General features: G+C 46.1%; 1 protein-coding gene across 1 annotated transcript; it reads right to left on the reverse strand.

The window, feature by feature from the left end:
- Window positions 1-3,111: 3,111 nt before the first annotated feature.
- LOC106603216 (uncharacterized) lies at window positions 3,112-7,228 on the reverse strand. Its single transcript, XM_014196573.3, has 3 exons — window positions 5,345-7,228; window positions 3,975-4,049; window positions 3,112-3,871 (listed from the first exon to the last, which is right to left on the reverse strand). Exons 1-3 carry the CDS (start codon window positions 6,229-6,231, stop codon window positions 3,610-3,612), a joined length of 1,224 nt encoding a protein of 407 aa, XP_014052048.3. The 5' UTR covers window positions 6,232-7,228; the 3' UTR covers window positions 3,112-3,609.
- Between the last annotated feature and the right edge of the window lie 17,413 nt (window positions 7,229-24,641).

Raw genomic sequence — 24,641 nt, forward strand, 5'->3', positions numbered from 1 at the left:
TGACACTGAAGGTATGTTCCGGTTCGGACACTGTGTTAACAACCCTCCAGACGAGCTTCAATGCCATTCAACTCTCCTTCCGTGGTCTCCAACTGCTCCTAAACACAAGTAAAACTAAATGCATGCTCTTCAACCGATCGCTGCCTGCACCTGCCCGCCTGTCCAGCATCACTTCTCTGGACGGTTCTAACTTAGAATTTGTGGACAACTACAAATACCTAGGTGTCTGGTTAGACTGTAAACTCTCCTTCCAGACTCACATCAATCATCTCCAATCCAAAGTTAAATCTAGAATTGGCTTCCTATTTCGCAACAAAGCATCCTTCACTCATGCTGCCAAACATACCCTCGTAAAACTGACCATCCTACCAATCCTCGACTTCGGCGATGTCATTTACAAAATAGCCATCAATACCCTACTCAACAAGCTGGATGCAGTCTATCACAGTGCCATCCGTTTTGTCACCAAAGCCCCATATACTACCCACCATTGCGACCTGTACGCTCTCGTTGGCTGGCTTTCGCTTCATAATCGGCGCCAAACACATTGGCTCCAGGTCATCTACAAGACCCTGCTAGGTAAAGTCCCCCCTTATCTCCGCTCACTGGTCACCATAGCAGCACCCACCTGTAGCACGCGCTCCAGCAGGTATATCTCTCTGGTCACCCCTAAAGCCAACTCCTCCTTTGGTCGTCTCTCCTTCCAGTTCTCTGCTGCCAATGACTGGAACGAACTACAAAAATCTCTGAAACTGGAAACACTTATCTCCCTCACTAGCTTTAAGCACCAGCTATCAGAGCAGCTCCCAGATCACTGCACCTGTACATAGCCCATCTATAATTTAGCCCAAACTACTACCTCTTCCCCTACTGTATTTATTTATTTTATTTATTTTGCTCCTTTGCACCATATTATTTATATTTTAACTTTGAACTTTCTTCAAACTACAAATCTACCATTCCAGTGTTTTACTTGCAATACTTTATTTACTTTGCCACCATGGCCTTTTTGCCTTTACCTCCCTTATCTCACATCATTTGCTCACATTGTATATAGTCTTATTTTTTTCTACTGCATCATTGATTGTATGTTGTTTTACTCCATGTGTAACTCTGTGTTTTTGTATGTTGTCGAACTGCTTTGCTTTATCTTGGCCAGGTCACAATTGTAAATGAGAACTTGTTCTCAACTTGCCTACCTGGTTAAATAAAGGTGAAATAAAAAAATAAAAAAACTCTAGTTCTGAGGGCGTGTTTAGAAAGGAGTTTGGAGAGGGAGGTGGTGATAGAGAATTGGCAACAGCTGTCTCAAATCAATGTAGTCCATTCCAATCTGGGGGATCACAGCACACCATGCAAGCAAACAAATAGTTCATGCAATTCAATTTCACACGTGAGGACGTCAGAAGTTAAGTAAAAGGCAATCGTTGTAAATAACACAGCACACGCGATTAAAAGTCACTCATGAATAGGCATGATAAAATAAAAAGACCTGATACTTAATATAAAAATAAATATGTCTCTAGTTTAGGAAGAATCATTGTCCCTTGTGACACGTGTTCTGTTAAAATGAGGCAGTAATAAGCAATACAAGCAATAAGTAGGGGATCAGTTCAGTCTAGAGTTATTTTTAAGCGACATGGAACTGTTTCAGTTACTCTGCTCTCTCTCTGCCCCTACTAGGATAATTACATTCTCTTTGCTAGCTGTCTCATTTCCAGTAGAAAGTTTGTTTTACCGAACTTTCATCTCAAAGCCAGTTGGAACTCACTGGAGGTTCGTTGGCATTGTGCGCTAACAGAAAAGGACAAGGATGAGCTTCCGCCACTGTTCTCTGCCTTTACGTCTAACAGGACATGAACAACCTTACAATTAAAACTTCAACACAGTTGCATTCTTATCTGTGTAACTGCACAAGCCTGAAGCACACACACAATTATAATATATGTTCCTCTCTACCCTTGCATGCGATTTGAGTCACTTCCTCTTTCTCTCCATCTCTCTCTCTACCATCAGACACAATATAAAATGAATAGATGAATATTCTGCCTTTTCTGTTGACATGTATTTCTTATGTACTGTAGATGAGGCTTGTCCTGGGTAAACAACGTGAGTGATAGGAACAAGGAAAAATACACCCCATTTTATCAGTGCTAGCAGTGCAGGGGGAGTGTGTGAAAGAGAGTATGAGAGGGGTAAGAGGGCACTGCTTTGTCCTTGTCATGCAGCAAGGCTGGCATAGCTGCCAGGGCTTCCCAAAAAAAGAGTTCACAACAATACACAGCCCTTGTCTGACAGGACTACTCTAACAAGATGTCTCTCCTTGTCTTTCATGATCTCTGAGTCGAGATCAGACTTTTCCAAAATGGCATATTCCCCGAGGCAGCTCCTTACTTGTCAGAGACATTAACTAGAAGCATGAGCTAAAGTTATTAATGCTTCGATGAAGCCTGCCATTGGGTGCTTTTAGGTTCAGTGTGTGTGTGTGTGTGTGTGTGTGTGTGTGTGTGTGTGTGTGTGTGTGTGTGTGTGTGTGTGTGTGTGTGTGTGTGTGTGCGTGTGCATGTGCGTGTGCGTATATACAGTGTGTGTGTGTATGTGCATGGGTGTGTATCTGCATGTTACCATGGAAAATTGCATTGTGGGATTTTCATGCTTCATTGCAGCAGTACGTCCTGCCATTGTTTAACTCTGAAGCCTTTTAACAAACCCTGTTAGGCTTTAGATTGTTTGGGGATTTAGAGACCTTCTGCACAAGCCTTTTCCCTTCTGGGAAAAAGAGAATGAAAGTTTCTCCACTTTCAGGGTCAGCTGGCTGGCTGCTGTGAACTGTCTAACTGTGTCAGGTGAGAGAACAGAGCAGGCCTGGATGACTACAGTATCTATGAGTTTGGTGGGAGGATTTCTGTGTAGTACCATGTGTGAGCGCTTCTATGGGTCCCTGTAACGTGTCTGTCTGTCTGTCTGTCTGTAAGAGGAGGTGATTAAATTACTTACAGGCTAAGATAGACAGATGGATAGCAATAAGCGAAATTACTTACAGGCTAAGATAGACAGATGGATAGCAATAAGCGATATTACTTACATATGAAAGAGAACATGTTTACAGTATGTGCTGTAGCTTTGGTTTATTTCTAAAAAAAAAAACAGGTAGGTACATTTACCCTGGGATAAGCTGGTCGGGGGAATCTGTAAGAGGACGGCAACACTTAGCTACAAGATACTATAGAACATGACTAAGTGGACTTTCAGCTACTATTTATTGGTGATTGCAATCTAGCAAACTTTTGGAAGTCTTATCTAGTTCAACAAAACTATTGCATGTGCTTTGGATGAAGGTTTATGATTTTCACCTGAAGGATGAAGTTTTCCCTTATGATATACTCTTGCTAGACTGGGCAAACGTCTCTAGTTACTATTGGGGATATCCTGTTCATGCTATGTCCTGATTGGACAGTAGGGTGTCAATCAGCCTTAAAGGAGCAAATCAGATTTCAGAACACCTATCACGTGAACAGGAAGTGACGTGTCTTCCACGATGACAAGTGCTGCTTGCTGTAATAGGGACATAAGATCTTATATTACAGGGGATACCTCATGGATAGCATGCTAGGAGTTCAAATGATCTGGAGAGAGTTGGTGAAAGGAGGACTTTGTCTGCTGAATTTTCCTGGGCAGCCATCGGAAAAGCATCTTGCACAACTTTTTGCTTTTAACCTTGGACTTGGTCATGGTCTTAGTGATGGCATTCGTCAGCAAGGTGGGGTTGTGAGGCAGGGAGGGGGAAAATGTTGTAGCGTTGTTGTCTGCCTTCTGAGGATTCAAAACCTCCAAGAAACGTCTCTCTTGCTGCCTGAAGTCATACTCCACACTGCAGGGACAGAGACATAGAGCAAGAGAGAGGGTGAAAACTGAGAAAAGCAAAAACAGGGTGAATGAGTCAAACCGATCTGACCATGCTTCCTGTGTCTCACCTGTAGACGATACAAGCAGTCTTCTGACAGGTGGAGCACTCCCTGAGATCCTGCCCTGTCCTGTAGCATCGCCGACTGAAACAGCAGGAGAGCAGGAGATATTAAAGTTCCAGTGCAGTCAAAAACATGATTTCTCTGTGTTTTATATACATTTCCACACATGAGATTGGAGTAATACTATGACATTGTGAAATGTATGATAATGCCCTATTAGTGTAAGAGCTGTTTGAAAAGACTGTCCGAAATTACCATGCAGTAAATTAGTTAATAGACCAATAAGAAAGAGAGTTCCAAACCTCTATGCCAGTAAACGTTAATTTTCAGTTTTCCCCTCCCCACTCAGACCACTCCCAGACAGTCCTAGAAAAATTATTGCTTGAGAAATTGCCCTTTGATAAGAATCTATTTTTGTTTCTTTTTGACCATTTTAATTGAAAACAGTCACATTAATGTACTTAATTGTCACCCAGAAATGATTTGATTTTGAGATAAAAACGGCTGCATTGGGTCTTTAATAAGAACAAAAGAGGCTTTAATTCCTTTTCTCTTCTTTCTAATGTCATCCTGTTCTCTACTCACTCCTTCCCACCCATCTATCTCCCTTCTCTTCCTCTACTCACTCCTTCCCACCCATCTATCTCCCTTCTCTTCCTCTACTCACTCCTTCCCACCCCATCTATCTCCCTTCTCTTCCTCTACTCACTCCTTCCCACCCCATCTATCTCCCTTCTCTTCCTCTACTCACTCCTTCCCACCCATCTATCTCCCTTCTCTTCCTCTACTCACTCCTTCCCACCCATCTATCTCCCTTCTCTTCCTCTACTCACTCCTTCCCACCCATCTATCTCCCTTCTCTTCCTCTACTCACTCCTTCCCACCCCATCTATCTCCCTTCTCTTCCTCTACTCACTCCTTCCCACCCCATCTATCTCCCTTCTCTTCCTCTACTCACTCCTTCCCACCCATCTATCTCCCTTCTCTTCCTCTACTCACTCCTTCCCACCCCATCTATCTCCCTTCTCTTCCTCTACTCACTCCTTCCCACCCCATCTATCTCCCTTCTCTTCCTCTACTCACTCCTTCCCACCCATCTATCTCCCTTCTCTTCCTCTACTCACTCCTTCCCACCCCATCTATCTCCCTTCTCTTCCTCTACTCACTCCTTCCCACCCCATCTATCTCCTTGTTCTCTTTCTCTACGTATTCCTTCCCACCCCATCTATCTCCCTGTTCTCTTTCTCTACGTACTCCTTCCCACCCCATCTATCTCCCTGTTCTCTTTCTCTACTCACTCATTCCCACCCCATCTATCTCCCTTTCCCTTCCACGTCATTTCTCGTGATCGCTCTATCTTCCTTCCTGTTTCTTACCCCTTGCTGAGAGCTTGGCTCATCTCCAGGTCTTGGATGATGTTGAGAAGGGTAGTGATCCTGTCCTGGTTGGCTGCCAGGTTGGCCTCTACAAACTGCAGCCTCCGTTGGAGAGGTGCTGGCCTGCTGCACTGTGGGGAAGGGGGCAGCAGCAGCGATGCGTCAGCCGGGTGGGAGTGAGCCAGCCTGGGATCGTCTTGGGAGGGCTGCGGGGTGGTGCTTGATGATAAAAATGGCAATACTGGATGGATCATCTGGTGTGTCTGATTGGGATGGGTGAGGGTGTAGGAGGCTAGGTGAGCCATGCGGGATGGAGGCAAAAGGCGGTAGCACTCCGGGTCTATGGGTGTGTGTGCGAGGAGCTCAGTGATGGTGTATGGACGGGCCTGTGGTATGAGTCGGTGTGTGGGGCTTGTGTGTTTGTTTGGCGTGGAGGTGGAACTGAAGTCTGTGTTTCTGTGGTTTGGTGGTTTGGTGACGGGTTTGACACGTGCAGAAGTGTCCGTCTGGGTTGCAATGAGGGCCTTAGGGTCTGTTTGTGTCTGTGGTGTGACGGAAGGTGGAGCGTCATTTGTGTATATCTGCCCGTCAAGTCTGAATGTGGATGTGGTATTTGCATGTGTGTGGAATGCGCTGGAGGGAATGTGCTCTGTGAGTGAACGCATCTGAGGCTCAGACCCAGGTTTTAGGTTGGTGGCAAAGTGTCCCTGCTTTTCTCCTTCTTTGTTTGCATCCTTTTCAGCAACGCATTCTGGGAGGTCAGTGACCTGTGATGCATTGGACATTCTAGAGTCCCTTTCCTCGTCTGTCTGTGACACGATGACAGGGTTACAGTGTGTGTTTCTGGTGGAGACGGTCAGTAGCTTTGGATATACATTTGCGTGCATTATCGGTTCAACGACAAATCGCTTATGAGTGTTTGATTGGTAGGCAGTGGTTTGTTCAGTGTGTGTCTTTGTGAATGTTATCTTATTATGGGATCTGTCTGATGGGTCAGGTGGTTTATTGTATTGCGTCTGCGTCGCGATCAATGGTCTCCAGTTAGTCAGGGATGTGGTTGAGGGATGACGCTGAGTAGATGTAGTTGTCTGTGACTCGTTCTCAACACTGGGGGGTGTTTTGGGGGACGTGTAAACTAAGTAAGGGGATGTAGGTGTGTGCGATGTGTTTGAAAGGTTAGGGGTATGGGACAAAGGCTTTGGGCATGTAGTTGTGTATGGTGTGTTAGGAGTAGTGGTATGTGATGTGTTATAAGGGTTAGCCAGAGTGGCGGTATATGGTGTGCTTGCTGGAGTTGTAGTTGTGTGTGACGTGTTAGCATGGCTAGGGAGTATTCTATATGTCGCCGTAGTAGTTGTGTTTGGGAGTGTTGCTGTTGTCGGGGTGCATACAGGGGTAGGTGGTGCAGCTGTGAGTGCGGTTGGAGACTTAGGGGGTTTAGTGGGATAAGGGGGTGCGCTTCTATATAATGTCGTAGCAGTGATAGAAAGCGTTGTTGTGTGTGGTGTGTTTTCAGGCTTAGGGGGTGTAATAACACAGGATGGGTTTACATGGTTTGGAGGAGAGGTTCTGTGTGGTGGGTTTACAGGGTAAGGGTGACTAGATGTGATTGAGGTTTTGGGTTGTGTATTTGGATGTGTGAGTGTCTTCGGATGCTTGCGGTGTGTGCGTGGCGTGTTTGGTCTTGTGGCTACGGCGATTTGGAGAGAAAGTTTGAGCGGTGTTGGTCGGGGAATCTTACTCAAGTGAGATGGGGTCTCAAGGAAGTTGGCATCTGTACGCCTGGGTTCAATAGTTGCCTTGGTGACTGTAGCCGTCGTTGGGGGTAAGATGGTTGTGAGGCTGGCTGCCTTGTCTGAGTGTGTTTGTGAAGGTGTGTCTAGGGTTTCTACTGGGTCTCTGATAGAGGTATGCAGGGGGTATGTGGCATGGGAGGCATAACCATTAGTCTGTTTTAGATCTCCGTTCTGCCATGCAGGCGCTGGGTTTTCAGGCAGATTGGGATTGCTGTCTTTGTTGTTATGAATAGGGGGATTACAGTGGGGGTGGGAGGATAGAGAGTCTGTGTGTGTCCACTGGCTTTGTATCCGATCCCTGTCTGCATGCCTCAGAGGAGAGAACGCAGAGTCTCTCTCTTTCTCAGTATGTGAAAGGGGAAGGTTGTTTCTGTCTGTGAGTGAAGGAGGTGCTTTCATGGCTGCTGTTCCTTCAGGGCATGCAGAGGAAGGGCTCTTATCTCCCAGACTGGCAGCTCCAGCTCCAGCTCCAGGGACCACAGTCTGTCTCCCTCCACAGTGGCTGCAGATCCGCTGGGGCATTTGGAGAGGTGGGGGAGCACGTGGTCGTTTTGTATTCCCACAATATAAATGTGCCACAGAATGCTCTTTAGGTTTTGATTGGTCCCCTCCTCTAGAGGACATGGTTGAGACAGGCTCCGCCTCATCACTGCCATCTATACAAATCCCTCCTATAGCCTCAGAGTCAACTACACTGCCATTGGTGTAGCGCATGTCCTGCCTCCCTTTGAGCTTGCTATTCCCCATGCCCCCTGATAAGTGTGGGTTAGTCTTGATTGCCCGGGCATAGCAATAAGTCCCACTTTTCCGTTGGTTGAAGAACACATTCTTTGTGAGCTTACTGGAAATCCCTTCAAAAGTCACACCCTGTTTGATCTTGGAATCTAAACTCCTCTGTTTTGAAATAACCACTCTTTCTCTGACACTATTAGTCTGTCTGATTCCCTCCTCTTCCTTTGGCTCCTTTGGGATGTAGCCATTGGATTTGGGAGAAATCCTGCTGTCTGATTGGACGGGGAATGTGCCAATTAGTTGTGTGCCCTGCAGGATGGGTGGGGCTCTTACACCAGGTGAAGTCTGCACTCCGATGCTGCACTGGGGACCCCATGTCAGGGGCAGCACTTCCCCGGCCCTTTCCCCTCCTACTGTCCTCCAATCACGTACCCCCACCAGGGCGGGAACTCCTAGTACTGGCACGGCAGTGGTCAGGTCAGCCGCCCGTCTCCCCATCACCTGGTCAACTGGCTCAGAGGCCTGAAAACCCTGGAGAGCTGCTGTCCACCTTCACCATTACATCTATTGGAAAAGTCGATGTTAGTTTACTGTGAAGAGCACATTATCATATCTAATTTTCAAAAGTTACGTTTATAGTCACTTTGAATGTTTACTCTGTGAAAGGAATATGTACAGGGGAAGAACAATTGAATTCAAACAAAGTACACATCAAGGAAACTGCCAAAGCTGCCCATATGCAGCAGAAATAGAGGACAAGCAGAGGTCTAAAGCTTTGATAGCAGATTGGAGATAGTCATGAATAATGGATATTTTCAGGTCTACCACAGCTTAGAACAAAAAAACATATTAATTTAGATTATACACCTACACTGACAATAGGAGACATTATTTCGTGATATAATGTGTGAGAGGTTGTTTCAGTACTGTGAGCTGGACTGCAGTACCCTTATGACACCAAGTTATCACACAGCAGGACAAGGGGGTGCATGACAGTCAAGAAACAGTCAAGCTAATTGGAGTCCTTCCTATGACCCTTGTTTACTTTTAGCTCATTATATTCCGAGCATAACAGCACGGTCTGCCCAGGCTGTGTTTTCTTCAGAGCTCATACTTCAGACATCATCTAGTCACAGCATGACTCCAGTGGTGACCTCCCTGTCTCCTCGGTTACCTGTGCCCACACTCAGTGGCGGTTCTAGACCATTTCAACTGGGGGGGCCAAGCTGGGGCCAGTTGTACTGTTAGAGGGGCCAGTTACATTAGACGTTATTGTTGTCATATCGTTTTCTTCACTGCATTGCAGGCATTAGCAGGCAAAAGACCATGTTCATAATCATCATCATTGCCACTGTCTAATAACGGATGTAAAAAAAAGAATGATAGCAAAAATGTGTTATGTAAAAATGATTTCATACTCCACATTTAGGGGGCCCACTGGGCAGCCTCTTACACTGTCCTGTCCTCTCCTGCATTTAGCCCACCTTGGGCAGCGGATAATGTATGCATTTATGCTAACGACTTCATTAAAGCCTGACAAGGGGAAATTAATCAGTGGCTGTGTGTGCATTTAACTGATACACTAAATGTCAGGGTACCCGTATGTGTATGTGTGTTTGTCTTACTGATGCATAGAACTACAATTCAGTGGCCAAAGCAAGGACAATAATGTGTGTGTGTGTGTGTGTGTGTGTGTGTGTGTGTGTGTGTGTGTGTGTGTGTGTGTGTGTGTGTGTGTGTGTGTGTGTGTGTGTGTGTGTGTGTGTGTGTGTGTGTGTGTGTGTGTGTGTGTGCATGCATGCAAAAACATTTTTTCCCACAGCCCACCCCCACCCTTCATGCATTGCTGTCAGAATTTGAGGCAGATCATCTATTCATTTGAGCCTGCAGGCACCACTCTGTGGCTGTCACATTGTGGATGTCGCTTGGTTACAGTCCAACTGACTCCATCTGATGTCACTCCGGAACAGTCAGTGACAAATGCCTTAACTCCTCTTCAGACACAGCTGATAAAGCTGCCATTAATTCCCTAGCACAGGCAAGAGGGGTAAACTGTGTCATTTCATCGCCACTAGATTACTGCTACCTCATTTATATCCAGGACAGAGCAATACGAAACCTGTGCCATACCTTCACAGTCAATCTTGATGGGGTCACTAAACATGTTCAGGTGACTTACCATTGTTAGCGTTTGTCAAGCCCTGGGTCTAGCTGTGGTTCGACTCACTTTGTCCTAGGTGTTCTTGGTGCAGTGGGGGTCCCCCTTGCCCCCTTACCACCTTGTCCCCCTCTGTGCTCCTCTGCTTCAAGTCTTTGAGGAGGGGGGCACTGAGAGACTCTCTTATAATAAGGTTGAATTCCTTCTCCCTTTCAGTCCCTCGGTGGCACACATAAACTCACATGAATATGCACTATGCAGGCAAAGCCATATTCTCTGGTGGTTAATATTCAAAAAGCTCTGAGTCACTGCTAATCTGGCTCCCTCAGACTAGGCATGTAGTCCAGCTCCGTCCTCAGTTTATTCCCTCTCTGCTTCTCTTGTTTTGGTCCCTCTCCTCCTTCCTGCCTCCCTGCTCACATCACAGCAACATGATGCACTGCCCTCCTCTCAGCAGCACTCTGTCCAACTCTCTTCCACTCTCCCTATTCCCTCTCTTATGCGCACACACACAGATCTATGGCTGGGTGACGGGAATGAGAAATTCTGCTGGAGGGAGGGAGGGAGGGAGGGAGGGAGGGAGGAGAGAGAGAGAGAGAGAGAGAGAGAGAGAGAGAGAGAGAGAGAGAGAGAGAGAGAGAGAGAGAGAGAGAGAGAGAGAGAGAGAGAGAGAGAGAGAGAGAGAGAGAGAGAGAGAGAGAGAGAGAGAGAGAGAGAGAGAGAGAGAGAGAGAGAGAGAGAGAGAGAGAGAGAGAGAGAGAGAGAGAGAGAGAGATGACTAAAATCACAAGGGAAGGGACTGGGTGAAAAGTACTATCAGACTTGAAAAACAAGACAAGGCAAACTGCTGCAGGGTATCCCACCTGCAGAGGAGACATGACAGTTTTCCCAGTGTCTCCCAACACATCATGTGGGTGATGAGGGTGTTTGACAGCAGTTTCTGTATACTAAACTTTTATGTTTAATCAGAAGATTTTGTGATACAAGAAAGAAAAATATTTTTTAATTTAAATGTAGTTTTTTCCTAATATACTAGTGACAACATGTTACGCTTATGATTATATTCTTGAGGTAATACTGCCATAGACTGTGTGTGTGTGTGTGTGTGTGTGTGTGTGTGTGTGTGTGTGTGTGTGTGTGTGTGTGTGTGTGTGTGTGTGTGTGTGTGTGTGTGTGTGTACGCGTGCGTGCGTGCGTGCGTGCGTGCGTGTGCGTGCGTGTGTGTGTGCGTGAGAGTGTGTCCATATAACCTTGTGTGTAACCCTACACACAACAGCAGCTGTCAGGTAAAGCTACAATGAAATCCAATATTCATCTTCATAAAATGATGTTATGTTCTCCCTATGCAGGGAATCAGGATTATACTCTGTTTAACTGAAAAGCTGTTTGAAATAACCCAAAAGTTATTTTAACAGTGTATACAGTGTAACGACACATTGTTTAACTCTGAGGTAACTACAACTTGATATTTTATACTTTTTTATTACCCCTTATTCTGAGTTGTAGCGCAGTCATAGATTGTTTAGGTTTTTATTGGGTATTGCTGCCATCTACTGTCTCAAAATATACCACTCCTCTGAACAACACCACAAACTCATGCTTATGATAAGAAGTTATTTCAGTATGTTTAAGTTTTATATATCCATTAAACCCCAGACACTGGCCAATATAATATTGAATCACACACAAGTGTTACATTTTATATTTGTCAGTCTTGCATTTATTAGTGAAAGTAAATTCAAAGATTCAAGGATTATCCTCATCACGTGTCTGGTCTTCCTTTCACTTTGGGAAGAGAAGGAAGCCACTGACGCTAGCACGGTTATTTGGGTCTTCAGCAAGCCTCTCACTGGTTTTCATGCATACCCCATCACTCTCCTCCAGATGTGGTACAGCTGCATTAGATGCAAACCTTCTATAACCAGCAGTATCAATTTCATCAACATACAATACTGACGTAACATTTTTATACAGCTGAGCATCCACATAGTGTAACGGCTGTCTTCGTCGTCCTCAGATGAAGGGGAAGAGAAATCAGACCAAAATGCAGCATGGTAAGTGGTCATAATGATTTTTAATGAGACACTTCAAAAACAAACAAGGAAAACGAAAGCCAACAGTTCTGCCAGGTGAACACACACAAGACAGAAAACAGTCACCCACAAAAACCCAAAGGAAAACCAGGCTACTTATGTGTGACTCCCAATCAGCAACAACGAACTACAGCTGTGCCTGATTGGGAGCCACACACGGCCCAAAACAAAGAAATACAAAAACATAGAAAAATGAACATAGAACGCCCACCCAATGTAACACCCTGGCCTAACCAAAATAAAGAACAAAAACCACTCTCTATGGCCAGGGCGTTACAGTACCCCCCCAAAGGTGCGGACTCCGGCCGCAAAACCTGACTCTGAAGGGGAGGGTCCGGGTGGGCCTTCTTACGGCGGCGGCTCAGGTGCGGGACGTGGCCTCCGCTCCACCCTCGGCGTCGCCCACTTAGGTGGCGCCCCTGGCCGCGCCGGAGGATTGGTGGGCAACCCTGACTGCGCCCGGCTGGCGGGCGATTCTGGTTGCGCCCGGTTGGCGGGCGACCCTGGCTGCGCCCGGCTGGCGCAGCCAAAAGCTTTGATTTGGGAATTCTAAATTCCAACAGAACAATTGTATGAATCAATATCAAATATTTAATCAAAAGCTTTGATTTGGGAATTCTAAATTCCAACAGAACAAAGTGTATAAATCAATATCAAATATTTCAATGCCATGGACACGGGAAAAATGGGTCCGGCGGCTCCGGCGGCACTGACCCAGGATTCACCAGGCTGGGGAGACATGAAGGAGGCCTGGCCCTGGGCGCAGGCACAGGACTCAACAGGCTGGGGAGACATGGGCGCAGGCACAGGACTCACCAGGCTGGGGAGACATGAAGGAGGCCTGGCCCTGGGCGCAGGCACAGGACTCACCGGGCTGGCGGGCGGCTCTGGCGGCTCCGGACAGGCGGCGGCTCTGGCGGCTCCGGACTGGCGGGTGGCTCTGGCGGCTCCGGACAGGCGGGCGGCTCTGGCGGCTCCGGACAGGCGGGCGGCTCTGGCCGTTCCGGACTGGCGGGCGGCTCTGGCGGCTCCGGACTGGCGGGCGGCTCCGGACTGGCGGGCGGCTCTGGCGGCTCCGGACTGGCGGGCAGCTCTGGCGGCTCTGGCCCAGGACTCACCAGGCTGGGGAGACATGAAGGAGGCTCTGGGCGCAGGCACTGGACTCACCAGGCTGGGGAGACCCACTGGAGGCCTGGTCCGTGGAGGAGGCACAGGATAAACCGGGCTGTGGGGGAGCACTGGAGTTCTGGTCCTTAGCCTTGACACCCTTACTCCAGGCTGAATGCCCACTTTGGCCCGGCACGGGCGGAGAGCAGGCATTGGGCGAACTGAGCCCTCCCAGCGCCCTGGAGACACAGTGAGCAGAGCCGGCGCAGGATAGCCTGGACCGAAACGGCGCACCGGAGACCAGACACGCTGAGCTGGCACAATCCGTCCTGGCTCGATGCCCACTCTTGCATGGCACTTGCGGGGGGCTGGCATGTAGCGCTCCGGGCTATCAACGCGTACTGGGGAAACCGTGCGCTTTACTGCATAACATGGTGCCTGACCAGTACTGTGCTGCCTCCTGTAAGCACGGGGAGTTGGCTCAGGTCTCCAACCTGACTCTGCCACACTCCCCGTGTGCCCCCCCCAAAAAAGATTTGCGGGCTGCCTCTCGTGCCTGTTGCGCTTCCTTGCCTCATACCAGTGCCTCTCCGCTCTCGCTGCCTCGATCTCCCACTGTGGGCGGCGATACTCCCCAGCTTGAGCCCATGGTCCTTTACCGTCCAGTATCTCCTCCCATGTCCACGAGTCCTGAACGCTCTTCTCCTGGTGCTGTTCCTTCCTCCACTGCTTGGTCCTTTTCTGGTGGGTGATTCTGTAACGGCTGTCTTCGTCGTCCTCAGATGAAGGGGAAGAGAAATCAGACCAAAATGCAGCGTGGTAAGTGGTCATAATGATTTTTAATGAGACACTTCAAAAACAAACAGGGAAAACGAAAGCCAACAGTTCTGCCAGGTGAACACACACAAGACAGAAAACAGTCACCCACAAAAACCCAAAGGAAAACCAGGCTACTTATGTGTGACTCCCAATCAGCAACAACGAACTACAGCTGTGCCTGATTGGGAGCCACACACGGCCCAAAACAAAGAAATACAAAAACATAGAAAAATGAACATAGAACGCCCACCCAATGTAACACCCTGGCCTAACCAAAATAAAGAACAAAAACCACTCTCTATGGCCAGGGCGTTACACATAGTTTGCACTGTTACCGCAAAGGGTAAATCTGAAGCAGTAGACCCCCTCACTGGTCCAGTGAAGATACCTGTTTCAGAGGAAAATCACAAAGAGATCAGTCCTCAGTCTCTCGCTAACATAGAGATGAGCTCCAGTTTAGTTTTTTATTATTCATACTTGTAAATACCGTACCTGTAATTGAGTTGTAGTGGTTTCTGATGTTTGTGAAGATGTTTTTGTTGGCCATGGTTTGAGTGCTGAAAGGCCCTTATTCTACATTGATTCCCAATGAGGCAGAGAATGCAGGCAATACGCTTGACCTCATCTTTACTAGATGCTGTTCTTCCACTAATCTCATTGCAACTCCCCTCCAAGTCTCCGACCACTACCTTGTATCCTTTTCCCTCTCGCTCTCCTCCAACACTTCTCACTCTGCCCCTACTCGGATGGTATTGCGCCGTCGCAACCTTCGCTCTCTCTCTCCCGCTACTCTCTCCTCTTCCATCCTATCATCTCTTCCCTCTGCTCAAACCTTCTCCAACCTATCTCCTGATTCTGCCTCCTCAACCCTCCTCTCCTCCCAATCTGCATCATTTGACTCTCTATGTCCCCTATCCTCCAGGCCGGCTCGGTCCTCCCCTCCTGCTCCGTGGCTCGACGACTAATTGCGAGCTCACAGAACAGGGCTCCGGGCAGCCGAGCGGAAATGGAGGAAAACTCGCCTCCCTGAGGACCTGGCATCCTTTCACTCCCTCCTCTCTACATTTTCCTCTTCTGTTTCTGCTGCTAAAGCCACTTTCTACCACTCTAAATTCCAAGCATCTGCCTCTAACCCTAGGAAGCTCTTTGCCACCTTCTCCTCACTCCTGAATCCTCCTCCCCCTCCCCCCCCTCCTCCCTCTCTGCGGATGACTTCGTCAACCATTTTGAAAAGAAGGTCGACGACATCCGATCCTCGTTTGTCAAGTCAAACGACACCGTTGGTCCTGCTCACACTGCCCTACCCTGTGCTTTGACCTCTTTCTCCCCCCTCTCTCCAGATGAAATCTCGCGTCTTGTGACGGCCGGCCACCCAACAACTTGCCCGCTTGACCCTATCCCCTCCTCTCTTCTCCAGACCATTTCCGGAGACCTTCTCCCTTACCTCACCTCGCTCATCAACTCATCCTTGACCGCTGGCTACGTCCCTTCCGTCTTCAAGAGAGCGAGAGTTGCACCCCTTCTGAAAAAACCTACACTCGATCCCTCCGATGTCAACAACTACAGACCAGTATCCCTTCTTTCTTTTCTCTCCAAAACTCTTGAACGTGCCGTCCTTGGCCAGCTCTCTTGCTATCTCTCTCAGAATGACCTTCTTGACCCAAATCAGTCAGGTTTCAAGACTGGTCATTCAACTGAGACTGCTCTTCTCTGTGTCACAGAGGCTCTCCGCACTGCTAAAGCTAACTCTCTCTCCTCTGCTCTCATCCTTCTAGACCTATCTGCTGCCTTTGATACTGTGAACCACCAGATCCTCCTCTCCACCCTCTCCGAGCTGGGCATCTCCGGTGCGGCCCACGCTTGGATTGCGTCCTATCTGACAGGTCGCTCCTACCAGGTGGCGTGGCGAGAATCTGTCTCCGCACCACGTGCTCTCACCACTGGTGTCCCCCAGGGCTCAGTTCTAGGCCCTCTCCTATTCTCGCTTCACACCAAGTCACTTGGCTCTGTCATATCCTCACATGGTCTCTCCTATCATTGCTATGCAGACGACACTCAATTAGTCTTCTCCTTTCCCCCTTCTGATAACCAGGTGGCGAATCGTATCTCTGCATGTCTGGCAGACATATCAGTGTGGATGACGGATCACCACCTCAAGCTGAACCCCGGCAAGACGGAGCTGCTTTTCCTCCCGGGGAAGGACTGCCCCTTCCAAGATCTCGCCATCATGGTTGACAACTCCATTGTGTCCTCCTCCCAGAGTGCTAAGAACCTTGGCGTGACCCTGGACAACACCCTGTCGTTCTCCACTAACATCAAGGCGGTGACCCGATCCTGTAGGTTCATGCTCTACAACATTCGCAGAGTACGACCCTGCCTCACACAGGAAGCGGCGCAGGTCCTAATCCAGGCACTTGTCATCTCCCGTCTGGATTACTGCAACTCGCTGTTGGCTGGGCTCCCTGCCTGTGCCATTAAACCCCTACAACTCATCCAGAACGCCGCAGCCCGTCTGGTGTTCAACCTTCCCAAGTTCTCTCACGTCACCCCGCTCCTCCGCTCTCTCCACTGGCTTCCAGTTGAAGCTCGCATCCGCTACAAGACCATGGTGCTTGCCTACGGAGCCGTGAGGGGAACGGCACCTCCGTACCTTCAGGCTCTGATCAGTCCCTACACCCAAACGAGGGCACTGCGCTCATCCACCTCTGGACAACTGGCCCCCCTACCTCTGAGGAAGCACAGTTCCCGCTCAGCCCAGTCAAAACTGTTCGCTGCTCTGGCACCCCTATGGTGGAACAAGCTCCCTCACAACGCCTGGACAGCGGAGTCAATCACTACCTTCCGGAGACACCTGAAACCCCACCTCTTTAAGGAATACCTGGGATAGGACAAAGTAATCCTTCTACCCCCCCCCCCCCCCCTAAAAGATTTAGATGTACTATTGTAAAGTGGTTGTTCCACTGGATATCATAAGGTGAATGCACCAATTTGTAAGTCGCTCTGGATAAGAGCGTCTGCTAAATGACTTAAATGTAAATGTAAATGTAATGCTTGCTACCTTTGGTCTCTCTGTCAAATTACAGGGACAATATACAGTACAACACACGAGGCATCATACGTTGGTTATTCTTCTGGATCTTCCTTGTTTCGGATTTCTCATGATGATTTTTGTGGTAAAAGCTTCCACCAGGTTAGACATTGCTTTCTTTAAGTATACTTCACGCCAGTCCCAGGGGCGAAAATCTGATATCAACTTTGGAGGGGACAATTACATTACATTTTCTCAAGAGCAATTCCTGAGGGGGACACCAAAAGTAGTGCTGTAACACATAGCCTACATTGTAATATGGTAAATGTATATTGAGGAACCAAAGAAATAAGGTGTTTGCCTTACTCCTAACTACCGGTACCCAAAACTACACAACTAATCACAACAGCAATACCATTGCCTTTAACAAATCTTAGTTCAGTCACCAGTTTAAGTTGAGAGTGGGGGTATCCATGGCATTTTCCAATTATGTTCCTATTTTACAAGTCCAAAAAATGAGAACTTTTCATAATGTTGCCAAACAAAGACTCAACAAACTTACCTGAGACTCCCTGTCTCTGCCAGTCTGTCCCTGCATATCTGTCCCCAACTCTGCTGTCTGTGTGCCATCTGTTGCCTGCTCTGCCTAATGACATCATTGTGAAACATTTCCATTAGAATTTCATTTCTTTCTTATGAACATTTTATCAACTAGTCTTTGAGATATTAGGCTACTAGGGTTCTTACTATGCGTTTTGGTGTACTGAAAAATACTCTGATGTCCGTCTTTTATTTTTCTGCCATTTTTCTACCTGGCTGGCTGGCTGGCTACACACACAGTGTGTAGGTTATTTACAGTAGGAGATGGGCTTCTATCATCTTCAATCATTCTATTTGGGATTCGATCTAAAAGGTAGCTAGCAAATGTGAAACGGATTAAAATGACAAGAGTTGACAGCTGTATGAGTTCACCATTTACACAACATATGCTGCAACCTTTTGTAATTTTAATAGTTTGTTTCATATTGGCTGGCTTCCAACAATAGCTGAATTTGCAAAGCTAGCGAGCACCAATTCAGTTTCAGTGGTGTTTGCTATAATCTTTGCTACCCAGGTTAAATAATGGTGAAATAAAATAAATAAATAAAAGTTCCCTTGCGACAATTTAGCTTTTGCAACGAGACCATTAAATATATTTAAGACAATGGTAGAAGAGAGTGTAGTTCTGTTCAGTTTGCACTTCAGTTTATCGCTAACCTTATCACAGGGACTTTGAAGCACTAACTTACATCATCTGCATGCTGGTCTTGGAATAAATTGACGATAGCAAAGATTCCATCTTTGACGACGCCACATAAATGGAATAGGTACTAGCTAGCTTAATAGTTAATATTTGCGCGCTAGCTCTGCATATTCAGCTAGTGTGTGTGCGCGATTGACTGGATTAACCTCACGTCAGTTACGTGCATTGAGTGCCTTTCAGACAGTAGATACGACCTCTCTGTTACCTAGCAAGCTAAGGATCTGGCAGTGGATCAAACCATTGTGAGGCAAAGGGTGGGGGGATCGCAATCTTTTGAAACTTAAAAACGCGCTATTAAGTGTCTATAATCAGCACAATTGCTTTCATTGCGTATTATTAATATTATTTAAATTACATAGTTATGTTTCAGTGATATATTGGGGGGGACAAATCATATTTTTCCCAGGATGGGGGGGTCGTGTCCCCCCCGTGTCCCCCGGGATTTCCGCCCCTGGCCAGTCCCATTCAGTTTAGTTTTCATGATTTATCAAATTATAAATGCTGGTCATACAGGTGTGCAATCTGACTCATATGTATTTTAATTCATGAACAATAATGGACCCATCCTATAAACTGTATTTAATTCCATTTTTTATATTAAGCGTTAATAATATTTGCAATTGTGGTTTTGGGGATGAGACATGTCATACGATGCACTAATCTTACTGTTTTTAGCTGCATTGTCTCTTTTCAGGTAGTCCACTTCCTTCTCACTAACTGTCAACCTGGCCTCCATAGTGGATAGCTCCATTGATTGTGCTGAAATGAATGACAATACTGTTTGACTAAGGGGATTTCTAAAGGTACAGCCTAAGATAAATACTAATCAGCAGCTTCAAATGTTGACAATTATTAGGCCTATCTTTATTCCTACTTCACCCTCACTTGCATTGACTCTGGTCTCCAGGGCTAAGGCAACAAATATTTTAGTATTATTAACAACTTCATGTGAGAATGAATTAAGCATTTTGACCATTTAAAGTTATCTTTATATTTGACCTGCATTGCCATTCCTCAGTTCTACCACTTCTACCACTCTCACTGTCTTTCAGTCTAGCCTCTGTATCTAAAACAACAATAAAGTAAAACATGCATCACTTATCCCTAAAATGGATCCTATTGGCTACAATATAAATGTGATTTTGGCCATTCGTACAGGCACAACATACCTAGACTTGGTCTTTTCAACTCCTCCACCTGGCGTTTTGTGACAGCTATCTGATCCATCACAATGTCTCTCAGTTCTTTCAGCTCAGGACAGAGGTTAAGTAGGTTGGTTGTCTGTTTGACATTGGAGGCACCAGCTTCATTTCTCCCAGCCTGATCACTCTCTTCCTGGCTCTGTCCCTCTCCATTGACCCCCCAGCTGACTTCCTCATCATCTTCCTTCCCATGTGCCCCACACAGAGAAACAAGCAACACCAGAGATACTACTAAAACCCTCATCTTCTTTACTCTGTATTACAACCTGTTGGTAGTGTCTGGGCCTTAACACCCTCTTGTTGACATTATGTAACATCAGCTCTCTGTAAAGGGATATAGTAAAAAAAAAAGGTCAAACCTAATGATTAATCGTGGAGTCCATAATATTATCTTACAACAGTTCAACTTGAACAAAGTGCTGTGGGGGAGAATCAACCTGTGGAATATGTCAAGGTCTAGTGTTGTAGTATTGTTGTTGTATTTTTGTAGTATCATGTCTATACCATGTGCAGTGTCTGGTTTAAGAGTAGCAACACCGTGGACAATTGAAAAATAAATCTTATGTGATTCTACAAAAACTATTTTCCCTCGTTGTCATTGCTCTGTATCTGTTGATCTCATGCTTTCTCTCTGTGTACACCTCTTCCAACCTGTTCCACAATTGTACACTAGATGGCAGTATTGCCCTACAAATCACCTGATTCTGTACAATATGAGTGAATGCAACATGATAATGATAGTTTTATATGAGTGAGAATATATAAATTGGATACATTTCCAATAATAAGTATTGGAATTTATCTTTATGAAAATATTACAATCAATTACCAGTCATTTATGTGCCAATGTATTCCCATAAAAAGGTTGTATCTGTCAAATTGAGTAAAACAAAAACATAATGCTTCGTTATACACTGAGTGTACAATCATTAAGAACACCTGCTCTTTCCATGACAGACTTTCTGCACCGGTTTGAGTGTGTCAAGAACTGTCACGCTGCTGGTTTTTTCACGCTCAACAGTTTCCTGTGTGTAGCAAGAATGGTCCACCTCCCAAAGGACATCCAGCCAACTTGACACAACTGTGGGAAGCATTGGAGTCAACATGGGCCTGCATCCCTGTGGAACGCTTCCGACACCTTTTAGAGTTCATGCCCAGACGAATTGAGTCTGTTCTGAGGGCAAAGGGGGTACAACTCAATATTAGGAAGGTGGTCTTAATGTTTTGGACACTCAGTGTATATATAGTAGTAACCCTATGATCCATAATGGAACATATACAATACAATGCCTTCGGAAAGTATTCAGAACCCTTGACTTTTTCCAAAGTTTGTTGCGTTACAGCCTTACTCTAAAATGCTTTTTTTTTATACATGTAAAAACACAAATACCTTATTTACATAAGTATTCAGACACTTTGGTATGAGACTCTAAATTGAGCTCGGGTGCATCCTGTTTCCATTGATCATCCTTGAGACGTTTCTACAACTTGATTGGAGTCCACCTGTGGTAAATTAAATTGATTGGAATGGATTTGGAATGGCACACAACTGTATATTAAAGGTTCCACAGAGCAAAAATCCAGCCATGAGGTTGAAGGAATTGTGCGTAGAGCTCCGAGACAGGATTGTGTCAAGGCACAGATCTGGGGGAGTGTACAAAGAAACATGTCTGCAACATTGAAGGTCCCCAAGAACACAGTGGCCTCCATCATCTTTAAATGGAAGAAGTTTGGAACCACCAAGACTCTTCCTAGTGCTGGCCACCCGGCCAAACTGAGCTATCGGGGGAGAAGGGCCTTGGTCATGGAGGTGACCAAGAACCTGATGGTCACTCTGACAGAGCTCTAGATTTCCTCTGTGGAGATGGAGAACCTTCCAGAAGGACAAACATCTCTGCAGCGCTCCACCAGTCAGGCCTTTATGGTAGAGTGGCCAGACGGAAGCCACTCCTCAGCAGCGGTGGAAAAAGTACCACATTGTCATACTTGAGTAAAAGTAAAGATAGCTTAATAGAAAATTACTCAAGTAAAAGTAAAAGTCACCCAGTAAAATACTACTTGAATAAAAGTAAATATACTTAAGTATCAAAAGTAATTGTTATTTGCTAAAATATACTTAATTATCAAAAGTAAAAGTATAAATCATTTCAAATTCTTTATATTAAGCAAACCAGATGGCACCATTTTCTGGTTTTAAAATTTTTCGGATAGCCAGGTGTACTCCAAAACTTTGACTTGATTTACAAATGAAGCCTTTCCGTTTAGTGAGTCCGCTAGATCAGAGACAGTAGGGATGACCAGGGATGTTCTCTTGATAAGTGTGTGAATTGGACCTTTTCCTGTCCTGCTAAGCATTCAAATTGTAACAAGTACTTTTGAGTGTCAGGGAAAATGTAAGGAGTAAAACGTACATTATTTTCTTTAGGAATATAGTGAAGTAAAAGTAAAAGTTGTCAAAAACATAAATAGTAAAGTAAAGTACAGATGCCAAAAAAACTAGTACTCAAAAGTATTTTTACTTAAGTACTTTACACCACTGTTCCTCAGTAAAAGGCACATGGCAGCCCGCTTGGAGTTTGCCAAAAGGCACCTAAAGACAAGATTCTCTGGTCCGACGAAACTAAGACTGAACTCTTTGGCCTGAATGCCAAGCGTCATGTCCCTACGGTGAAGCATGGTGGTGGCAGCATCATGCTGTGGGGATGTTTTTCAGTGGCGGGGACTGCAAGACTAGTCAGGATGGAGGCAAAGATAAACGGAGGAAAGTACAGAGAGATCCTTGATCAAAACCTGCTCCAGAGCGCTCAGGACCACAGACTGGGGCAAAGGTTCACCTTCCAACAGGACAATGACCCTAAGCACACAGCCAAGACAACGCAGGAGTGGCTTCAGGACAAGTCTCTGAATGTCCTTGAGTGGCCAAGCTAGAGCCCGGACTTGAACCCGATCGAACATCTCGGACCTGAAAATAGCTGTGCAGCAACGCTCCACATCCAAGCTGACATAGCTTGAGAGGATCTGCAGAGGACAATGGGAGAAACTCCCCAAATACATATGTGCCAAGCTTGTAGTGTCATACCCAAGAAGACTCTAGGCTGTAATCGCTGCCAAAGGTAGCAAAAATGTCCAAACACCATTTTTTTCTTTGTCATTATGGGGTATTGTGTTTAGATTGATGAGGGGAAAAAACGATTTAATACATTTTAGAATAAGGCTTTAACGCAATATAAGGCTTTAACGCAAGAAGTATAGAAAAATTCTAAGCGTCTGAATACTTTCCAAAGGCACTGTATATACAAATGTATGCGGACACCCCTTCAAATAAGTGGATTTGGTTATTTCAGCCACACACGTTGCTGACAGGTGTATACGATCAATCACGCAGCCATGCAATCTCCATAGACAAACATTGGCAGTAGAATGGCCTTAATGAAGAGCTCAGTGACATTCAACATGGCACCGTCATAGGATGCCACCTTTCCAACAAGTCAGTTTGTCAAATTTCTGCTCTGCTAGAGACACCCCAGTCAACTGTGAGTGCTGTTATTGTGAAGTGGAACGTCTAGGAGCAACAACGGCTCAGCCACGATATGGTAGGCCATATAAGTTCACAGAACGGGACCGCCGAGTGTTGAAGCGCATAGAGAGTAAAAATCGTCTGTCCTCGGTTGCAACACTCACTACCGAGTTCCAAACTGCCTCTGGATACAACATTAGCGCAAGAACTGTTTGTCAGGAGCTTCATGAAATAGGTTTCCATTGCTGAGCAGCCGCACACAAGTCTAAGATCACCATGCGCAATGCCAAGCGTCGGTGTAAAGCTGATGTAAAGCTTGCCGCCATTGGACTCTGGAGCAGTGGAAACGCACTCACTGGATTGATAAATCACGCTTCACCATCTGGCAGTCTGACGGACGAATCTGGGTTGGGTCGGATGCCAAGAAAACTCTACCTATCCCAATGCGTAGTGCCAACTGTAAAGTTTGGTGGAGGAGGAATAATAATAGTTTGGGCTTGTTTTCATGGTTCAGCCTAGGTCCCTTAGTTTCAGTGAAAGGAAATCTTAATGCTACAGCATACATTGACATTCTAGGCGATTCTGTGCTTCCAACTTTGTGGCAGTTTGGGGAAGGCCCTTTCCTGTTTCAGCATGACAATGCCCCCATGCACAAAGCGAGGTCCATACAGAAATAGTTTGTTGAGATCGATGTGGAAGAACTTGACTGGCCTGCACAGAGCTGACTGCGAGCCAGGCGTAATCGCCCAACATCAGTGCCCGACTTCACTAATGCTCTTGTGGCTAAATGGACAGCAGCGATGTTCCAATATTTAGTGGAAAGCCTTCCCAGAAGAGTGGAGGCTGTTTTAGCAGCAAAGGGCATATTAATGCCCATGATTTTGGAATTAAATGTTTGACGAGCAGGTGTCCGCAAACTTTTAGTCATGTAGTGTCGAGCCACATGTCATTTTTCATTTGAATGTGAGGTTGATGCTGTGGAATTGACTGCGAAGAGGGAGGGTATGGAGGGTTCAGTTAATTTCTGAGTTTGAGAATGTGTGTGTGCATGTTTGTTTGTTGTGTGTGTGTGTGTGTATGTGTGTTTGTGTTGCAGATCCACAACTAATTACCATAGCCTAGTCCCCATGGTAAGCCATGTGCGTGTTAATTGAAGTACATTGTTATGTTTTACGTAGGCTGAAGTACTTTCCGGTGTATGCTGCATTTATTTACTTTGCCGTTTCCTGAAATCTCAGTGGGACTATGGGGAGAGACTTCTCTCCAGAACATGGTTTTCACATTTATGTAGATGTATGGGTTTTAACCAGGCAGGGATTGAGTGAGAGGTCATCAATAAAACATGACCCCTTGGGGGTCCTGATGACTTCTGCATGGCTTGACTCACTCCTGGGCTGTTGAAGTTAAGTCTCTTTCCAGAAACCCTTCACCTCCTGGCCTCTTTGTATGAGTCCATGTAAGGCTTCCAGTGCAGTAAAGTCATAAACAAATGAATATTGTGATTCAGTAAATCTTTATTGGCCATGAAGGGCAATTTGTCTG

This window comes from Salmo salar, chromosome 04 (genome assembly GCF_965601325.2).
Source record: "Salmo salar chromosome 04, fSalSal1, whole genome shotgun sequence".
In the NCBI taxonomy this organism is placed as follows: domain Eukaryota; kingdom Metazoa; phylum Chordata; class Actinopteri; order Salmoniformes; family Salmonidae; genus Salmo; species Salmo salar.